The 9,546-nt window shown below is 42.6% G+C and overlaps 1 protein-coding gene across 1 annotated transcript in view; it reads right to left on the reverse strand.

The window, feature by feature from the left end:
- Positions 1 to 7,515, reverse strand: part of nrg2a (neuregulin 2a) — a 65,765-nt gene extending 58,250 nt beyond the window's left edge. Inside the window, exon 1 of the mRNA XM_076102118.1 lies at positions 7,107 to 7,515. Coding sequence (XP_075958233.1) covers positions 7,107 to 7,515 — 409 coding nt within the window. The remainder of the gene's footprint in view (positions 1 to 7,106) is intronic.
- Positions 7,516 to 9,546: the final 2,031 nt, after the last annotated feature.

Raw genomic sequence — 9,546 nt, forward strand, 5'->3', positions numbered from 1 at the left:
CACGTTGAGAAAGTTCTATTGTCAATCTGACTCAAATAAAGATACTCCGTTAGGTTTCTAAAGAACTATACTGCTGTCAATTCTCTAAACCTCTGTGAATTTAACAAAACAGAGGTCTGGCTACATGGGATTATTTAACATCACTGTAGCTGTCATTAAGATGACTTGTCTGTCCAAACTACGTATGCTGCTAATGGCAAACATGCTTTCTTTCTCTTTAAGAAACGCCAGAAACAACAAGAAAATGTGAAGGAGCACCAGGTATGACAGGCGAAGCTGAACGTGGCCAAAGTGAGGAGCTAGACTGTCAAATAAAACCTGCAGTGCCTGGCTCAGTTCAAAGCTAGAGTGAAGATACATGCTATCAAATGAAACGACCTGGAATAAGTATGAATGAGGGGCCCAATTTGGAAGATTTTGTCCCCCTATCCTCAATTCCTACTGGCTAGCCTGCCAGGCAGCTGTTCTTACCAAAAAAGGTTCAATAAATCAAACTACGCCACCATTACGCCACTTTCCCTTCACCAAACGGGAGACGGACAAAGTTAGCGACTAATCAGCTACTACAGAACCACCTAGCAAGCTCAAACCCAAATGCAGAACTTGGTAAAGAGCGAAACAAACACACAAGGATAATTAATATTGGACTTACATTCATAAAGTGGCAAGAAACAAGACTCCAAATGAATGATTATGCTGCCTTGCGTTAGCTGGATGTATTAGGCAACTGTTAGTTTACATTATGCTCTTTACAAACTGCTGATATTAATTATATTTCTACACATCTAACACTGCAGTTGTGGGACTTTGCTTTAGTGTGCTGGCTTTAATATTAACTAGCACAATGTTAGGTTGGCCTGTAAATGAAAACAACACGGGTTAGCCTGGACAGAGCTCATTACTCATACTGATCACATCTGTGTTATTTATGTGCTCTCACTTTTATATGCCACAGATGTCATATACTTGTGTTTAACCACGTTTTAAAAATCAAATCAAATCGAACAAAGGGGGTCGAGCTGCTACTTGTTACTATTCCAAAATTGTGTGTGTGGGTAAACGGAATGGAGGAACATACCATGTAAACTACACAGAGCTATCAATGGTATTTTTAACATGCAAACCTTGAAATGCATTGGGCAATGCCGGCAAAACATTTTGGTAAGAGTGTTAGGACAGTGAATGACACGCAGCTTAACTAACTGCAGCTTTACAGACTAGATCCTCTTAACAATACACACCCCTGATTATTGCAGGGCTGTATTAGTTCCAGCTGTACAGCAGCAGTAGGCAATGCACACTCATAAGCACAATGGCTATAGCACCTTGTGCATTTGGCGACATACGAAAAAGTATAAAACAAAAATCACACTTTACAACACGCTACAGCATTTTTGCAGCACTTTAGTATTCAATTTAGTGTGTTTATGAAATATTAAGACAAATAGTTATACTACATGGGCTTTAGGTCCAGAGAAATCCAACCGGCTGATGATTGATTTATTAACAGTACATTTGACTACCAACAAGTAACTGAAAAATGCAGCCTTCCTACGCACAATACCTACAAATTAGACATTAAGTTAAAGAAAAAAAAAAAGGCATTTTCCCAGCTATCCCAAAAGAATCCTCTTTTGAAACATACCTATACAATAGGTTACGTACAACGACAACTAAAGGACTAACATCTGCTATATATGGTATCACGACACGTTCTCATTCCATCTGGCCACATACTGACGCTTTGTTAGAGCCCTTGGTGGAACTTTAACTGGGCTACCCAGCGCGTGGTCGCATAAAACACCTGGCTATCGCTGTGAATTCAAACAAAAACACCTAGTTAGGTTGAAGAATAACATCATGTTTGGGCCTAAAATAAGTACGTAAACTAAGTAAAACGTAAACAACGTAACGCAAGTACAGAAAACAAGTCACAAACATCACTAATGTAACACCGGTCTCTAACACTGGTCTCCAGGTCTTCCTGTGTTGGTTTGAGCCCTCCCTGTGGGTTTTTTCGGGCCTTTATACTACGTCATAACACACTCGGAGCATTTTCTCTGGTGCACTTTGTAGTAACTTGAAAACAAGGGTGCATTGTGTGTCAATATCAGACGGCGAGGAGTGTGTCAAAGCGTCGGTATTTGACGCACTGGCAATGAGAACGGGCCGGCTTTCATTAATGGAAAATGACCTGACTATGACAAAACGTCCACAAAATGAAAATGGGAAACAGATTTAGGCTATACTTATGATGAATAAGATTCATCACCAAAAAAATGGATTGTGTTTATTATTATTGTTATTTATTCATGTTTCCTTTTATTATAGGTTAGGGTTTACTATCACTAATAATTGGATATATATTTAAGTTGATGTAACATTGTTATGTTTATAATATGTTTACCTTTTTTCCACAAGTACATTTGCGTGTCCGTTTATATGTTTATTTTTCCTTTTTTTTAATTATTTTATACAAGCACAAAGGGAAATGTTTATGAACCTAACTGCGCTGTAAATTGAGCATCATTTATTTTTTAATAAAACAAATCTCGACAAAAAAGAAAAGAAAATTTGATCCAAAACATTCCTGAATTTTTAGATGGATAATGAATCCTAGACTGATGCAATTTGAAAGGACTGCTGAATGTGCAGCGCTTCAAAGTAAATGCTGAGAAGACCAAAGTTGGCGCAAAACATGAATTTAAATTCCTCACTCCTGTATTAGTCATCTAACCTCCGCAAGCATGCATCCTTCTTAAGAGCTTCACAATGCTTTACAGAAATAATGAATCAACTGACACTGTAGTGGACTAGACAAAGTATTGGCTTACACAATACTACTACCAAAACACCAAAACGCACAAATCTGTGCTCTGCAGACAGGTATCAACCATGACCCTGACTCACTAAACCTCAACTCTAACAGGAAAACACATCCATCATTGCAGAATTGAGCGAGAGACCCAACATGCTCACTCTGTCACAATAATAGCTTCTAAAAGTTTGTCTTTAGAAATTTGGAGTAAAAGACTGAGTGATTGTGAGAAGATGCGTAATAGGAGAGGAAAATGAGGGGCCAAGTACTGAAAATGGCCATGCCCTTTTTTTTTTACATCTTATAAATATACATCAAGCTGTCTTGTCAGAGTAGAGCAGCCGAGCGGCGATTCACCAGGGCCAAAAGTCTACATAAAGGACTCAGTGAACATATAAAACAATCCCGACAAGCATACAGTCGAAACAAATCCATGCTTCTTGCTGGCCAATCTCATTAGCCTGTTCCTCTGCCCTGGGCTATAGACACTACAGCACTGACAGTTGAAAACACTTCAATCATTCTCATCTAAACAAACACATCCTGTTCTACAATAATCTCGGTGGTGAAATACAGTAAACGAGTGCCTTTGTCACAATCAACAACTGTTTTCTACATTGCCCTTGAGTGCGCTATAGCCGAGTATAATGACCAGCCGGTGAATGCTTGTTCTGCCGGATAAACGTGTGGTTTAACAGCAGAACCCAGTAGCCATCAGCAGCTGTCATTCATGTCCTATATCTAGCTCTTCTAAGGAAGTCTCCCAATTCACAGAGAAATGCACAGCTTGAGGCAATATTCGGCCTGTCCCCCACCTCAATGCAGCAGCTGCTACGTGCATACAATGAGACCACACGGTGACAGATTAGTGATAGAGTGTGCATTCACGACGACAGTGTTACATTCATCTACTTCAGAGACATAAACGGGCTTAATGAGCAATAAATAAATCTGCAGAGTGAGAAGTATGAAGGCGGTTTTAGGGCGATGTGTTACTCCTCGCCTCAGATGACCTTTTTCTCTGTGTACAAGTGTTTGCACCGATTTTACTGACACAATGCTCCCACCAGTCTGCACACACCCCCACACAAAACAATGCAATTATGTAGGTCTCTTCCATGAGGTCTTTGGATAGACAAAAAGCTAGGAACCTCACCTATCACATTCATTCCACAGACTTTAGATTTAGACTGAGCCAAGAGGGACAACAATACTATTGTTATGCTAAATAATGAAGGCTCAAAAGGCAGATGTGACACACTTGCAATTACAGTTCTAAGTACAGCAATGTCAGACTCTGTTCAAATTGCAAACATATCCACTCTCATTGAGGCAGATGTCATTTTTCCTTTGTGTCATAGTACAAAGCACACAATGAACAAAGTTTGGTAATAGAGGATAATCACGACATGCTAACTTGTTTAGATGGCGGCCTCCTCGTTCAGTGCTTTCATACCAAGACTAACAACATATATTCATCAACAGCTAAATAGGCAAGGCAATACAAAGTGTGCACTGACGAATAGGGCCATATAATGCCATATCAGGTGGCTGTAATCATACAGCATACAGTCCACTGCATGTGAATTGTCTTATTCTTTGAAACAAATGTTTCAAACATGCATGTGCCTGGGTTACATTTTAGACACATTTCCTCTTAAAGATGATGGTGTTGTTTCATATGACATGTCACAAAGCAGCACTGGACTTTCAGGAAATACATGCCATGTTTTTAGATACAGTACTGAGATGTTTACAGTCTGTACTGCACTTTCTTTACAGTACAATAATGTTGCAGTTCCAGTCAGATACAACTTGATCTGCTTGAGACACTGGCAGCAAGTATGAGCGGACAGATTTGATAGCTTAACATGAGCGTGTGTTTGCATTTGTTTGTTGTAATCTCCAGCAAGAGAAAAGTATTTGCTGGTGTGTTCCTTTTATTTTTTGGTAGGAACCCAGAGCTCCCAGCTGAGCCCTAAGGAAGGGGTGCAGGTGGCAGGCACTGCTAGGCTGTTTTTCAGGCAGCCGGAACACAACACCTGCATCACTTTGTATCTACGTTCAGTGCCCTGGTTCACACACTGGGGAGCTAGTGCACCAGAGGGATTTAAGGCAAGTTTGGGATGTGTGCTAAGTGGGCCTCAAAGCAATATCTGGACCCTGACAAAGCTGCTTATGCAGCAGTTCAAGGTTCAAGGTTCAAGGCGTAATGGCCTAAAATATAGATCCACTGTTTTGGTGTTAGCGGACTAAATATGAGCGAAAGAAACAGTAAACAGAACATTGTTGATCTTGAGTCCCTGCTGAATAAATTAACTCAAAGGGACAAGCTGTCAAGGGACTGACTGTTTATCTGTCTGTTTAAAATGGCATGATGAGGGAGGAGGCGTGGTCAGATAAGATACAGTGAATAGATCAATCACACAAACAAGTAAGAAGCACCTCAACTACAATGCCCACCAATACCACATGAGCTATGTTGTTGGGTGCTTTGAACTAAATAAAACAGATCAACGGAGGCCCTGAAAGTGGGCGTGGCAACTCCCTCAGGTAATACAGTGGGTTGTCGGTGCCAGTTTGATCACGTCACTGATAAGCTTATCTAAGTGGCAGAAGGGGGATGTTCAAGGAACTCAAGAGGTAATAAGGCCCCTTTTGTGTCACCTCTCTATTGGGATGATGAGTTTAAAACCAGAGTGGGTATGGCAAAATCAAGAGGAGAGGGGAGCATTTGTGTCTCATGAGTGCAGGCTAAGAGGATGCAAGAGGGATGCACACATCATGTTCTAGACCACAATACTTGAGTGGAAGAACACCTGTGTGTGCTATTCGATGGTAGTAAAAGAGACGTTTTATTATACGTGACACATTCTCTAATTGGCTAAAAACATTCAGAGTATTTAAGATGAGCTGCCTCACATTTTGAAGCGGTGTTGCAGGCTGACCAGCACGGGACACCAGTTGTAGACACAAGTAAGAGAGCGGCTCTGTGACAAGCGCTGTTTTTAAGATCCAATTGCAGATAGTGACACTACTTTATAATTAAAGCAGGATAGAGACTCATATTACCCTGGTGAAGAGCAGGAAAGACACTCTCTGTGGCGTTTGAGCTGTTGCTCTCGCAAAACTACTGACAAAGCGACCCGTAAGTTGCTAAACAATGCATAATTTTGAAACACAAATGTGTGTGAATTCGCATGCACGTTAATAATGACAGTCTTTGTGTGCAGCCTACTGCATCAACACCAGTGCAACAGTATGTTCTCAATCAATAGCCTCAACAAAATGATTGGCCTCGATTTTCATTGGTGAAATCTCACAGCAAGACATGTGGGCAAGAGAAACTACGAATGAAACAATCTAAATACACTTGAATACCATCATTAACAATGGATATACTAAATAACACCGTATCATAAATAAATTGTGCCTGGTGGGATTTAAAATTTCCACCTAAGGGTGACATCTACTGACCAAAGTCCAACCCTGAACTCCTTGTGCATGAATCTAAAAAGGAGAAACCCTAAAGTGTGGGTGGTAGAATTGATAATTTAGTACTTTTTAACAACAACCCCATGAGTTCCAGGTTAGGACTACACCACATACTGCTAGCCCTATGTTTGCATGTGTGCACACAGGACTACGATAGCCTATGCCATAGTGTAGGGTATTAAAGCATTAAAGCAGGGCGGGAGCCTAAATATAGCCTCGGAACCAGTTTGCTTAGGGCAGCGTGATTTTCCACACGTGACACCGGCGATACAGGCCGCTGTCCCTGGTCCTGAAATGATACCGGGTCCATGGACTGCATGTGGTCGATGTTCACATAAGAAGCCGCTACAATCTGGGAAAACACAAAAACTGCATACGAAGCCATATGAAGTAAAAACATGCATTAGAATGTGCCTAAAACGTTTTAAGTATAATGCGGGTTTGCAGGATGCAGATACAGTTCGATACACACAAACTGCAATTCCTCACAAGCAACAGTGCGAGGCGCATGTCTGATGCGGTTCAGGGGAGAGAGAATGGGAGAGAGAAAGAGAGAAAGAGAGTTTGATTGATCATGTGGGCTATGGGAGCCTGCGAGAGTTGTCGAAAATTGCTGCATAGACGCCCCTTAGGCACCTATTTGGTACCCACTGACTCCAAACCATGTCTGTGGCCAAAATAACCACAATTCACCAGAGTGGCTGTTACCAAAAGCCCTAAACCAGGCGCTGTTAACAGACCGTTCATTCTTCCGGGTTGGACTTCACCGGTAATCCACAATACATCAACTTACCGCAGTCCTCACACAAGATCTTCCCAACATCCTTTTTTAGGCTCTTCACAATCGTGTCCCGAGGCGCAAACGATGCTTTGAAAACCAAGGGCTCGTCAGTGGGGTCCATGAAAAAAATGTACTTGTGGTTTTTCTTCACTTTGGTGCACAGAGCCTCAGATCCAAATTCCCCCACGGTGACGAGCTGTTCTCGCTTCAGACCCCCGCTGTTTAGGGGCCAAACATCTAGCACTTTGACATTCACACGGTACGGCTCCGCGGAGACGTTCACAGGCGTAGACTGCACCTTGCCCTCGATCACCACGGTGGATTTGTAAACCTGGTCCTGCAGGGAATCCAAACTCGGGGAGTAGCAGGCGAATGAGACCCCGATGACCAGCATGGATAAATGTACTGAATCAAGCCTCATGCCGCCTGCTTTGGCTCGGTGGTCGCTGGTCGCGTTGCGGCAGGGCTCTCTCGGTTGCGGGGCGATGGCGATGGAGCTGGGTTAAATGAAGAGACAGCAAGTAGGCTCCAGTAGCACGGCAGCGCGGCAGACCTTGCATAAGTGTCCATGCCATCGGGATCCACTGCTTTTTCGAGCGCTTTCTAATGGGTAAACAGCAGCTTTGAAACGGGGGAAACCGCGGGATGATGCTGGGCTTCAAATCCAGTGACTGCTTTCTGCTAATAATAAGGCATCGTAGATATAGGCTAAGCGAGGAATTGGCGGATTCTCCCCTCCAGAAGATGCCCCCCCTATGCTGCCATAGTAGCCTTAACTGCAAGACGACGCCACTCTTATCTTTGCCCAAAAATTGCAGTGGTGGGGTACCGCTATGATGGTTTTCTGTATCATCTGCAGCGGAGGGAAAAGACGCAAAATGCTGCAGTGAACCACAAGTTTGGTAGTCCGGTCGCAAAACATAAGCCACGTTTCATTCCCCCCCAAAAAATAAAAAAATATTTCTGCTCGGCAGCTATAACGCTAATACGGCGCCTTCCACCGTGGCTCTCTATCCGCCTCCCCACTAGCCACAGACGGCGAGAAAATGCCGATTGCCAAAACCAAACAAAAACGCAGGATCGGAGCACTGAGATACAGGCAACCGACGGACCAAAGGGTCGATCTCCTCTCTCCCGAAACCCAGCTACTGTATGTCAATCACTCCATGATGTTTCATCAGCGGCGATCTCACGTTACAATGAAACAAACGGAATCCTAAATCCATGACCGTCCCTCCCCAAAATCGCATCTCACTGTAGCCAAGGCATTACTCCGATAAGGAAATAGGTTCACGTTGAAAAATGCATCCGCATATATAGTCCGGTGGGCCTAAAAAAATCATATGGCTGCGATGACTAAGGCTGCGAAAGCATTTCAGATTCTTCAAGAGACTGTTTTGAATGAGTTTTGCGTCTCATCCCATTAAGTCATGCCCTGCATTCAGGTCACATTCGCTGCTCTGCCTCTAAAAAAACTGATGTTGAAGCACCGCATTAAATCCATACAGCTAAAACAGCTGCAACACGGGGTCCAAAATAGAAAAAAAACAACATAAATCACTTTAGAAGGAGAAAAATCAATGAAAGTATCCTTTTCTGTGTTCTTAATATAATAATTGAATGTGTTCACGTGATATTATGACTCTGAGGGAACACTTTGCCAAAAAACCTAACATAATTCAACAATATAACAGGTCATCATCAATAGCGATGCTTATGATTTTAGTTATGATTGTAATGGTTTGGTTTAAGCCAAATAGAATGCGGGTACAGGATGTTAAACTGACAGTACTCACAAAGAGCGACATCTGCTGACCACAGTGTATTTATGAGCTGTTAGAAACATACTTTCTCTAAGTGTAACAGGGTACCACATTTGAATCCTGTCCAATAAAATATGTTCAGTGTGGACTGCGTATATAGGATTTGGGAGGCTCAGAACAAACTAATGTGTATAAAATACACCCACAACAACACATATGCTCTTCAGATCTGGCTGCTCTCCGTGGTGCTGAAATTCTACCAGGCCTATAAATGTCACTCTCATAAATTAGGGCCCATAGAGTGCTGATGTAAGACAATGTATACAAACATGTATTAGCCTACTGTGTGATCTGAAGCCCTCTTTGCTGTATCAAGAAGCGCCAATGGGCTTTTTTTATTTTAAACAACACTCATCACAGTATGGAGCACAAGATGTGTGCGTGGATGTAACACTCATCTCCTCAGAGATGCAGCCGTGTAGATTGAAACACGCGACATAATATCGACCCCAAATTGGACACGGTGTCGACAGGCACCGCTCACTTGCTTTCTTCCCTCACAGTTGCAAAGACTGTTGCCCTACCTGTTACCACCGGAAGGCAAAGCTGCAATTCCTCGATCGCACCAAGGGGAGGCGCGTGTTCTCTGAGTTCCTCCTCAGTGCGTGTTGACATCAGAGGTGAAGCGT

This window comes from Anarhichas minor, unplaced genomic scaffold (genome assembly GCF_050575085.1).
Source record: "Anarhichas minor isolate MPS153535 unplaced genomic scaffold, ASM5057508v1 ptg000027l, whole genome shotgun sequence".
Taxonomy (NCBI): Eukaryota; Metazoa; Chordata; class Actinopteri; order Perciformes; family Anarhichadidae; genus Anarhichas; species Anarhichas minor.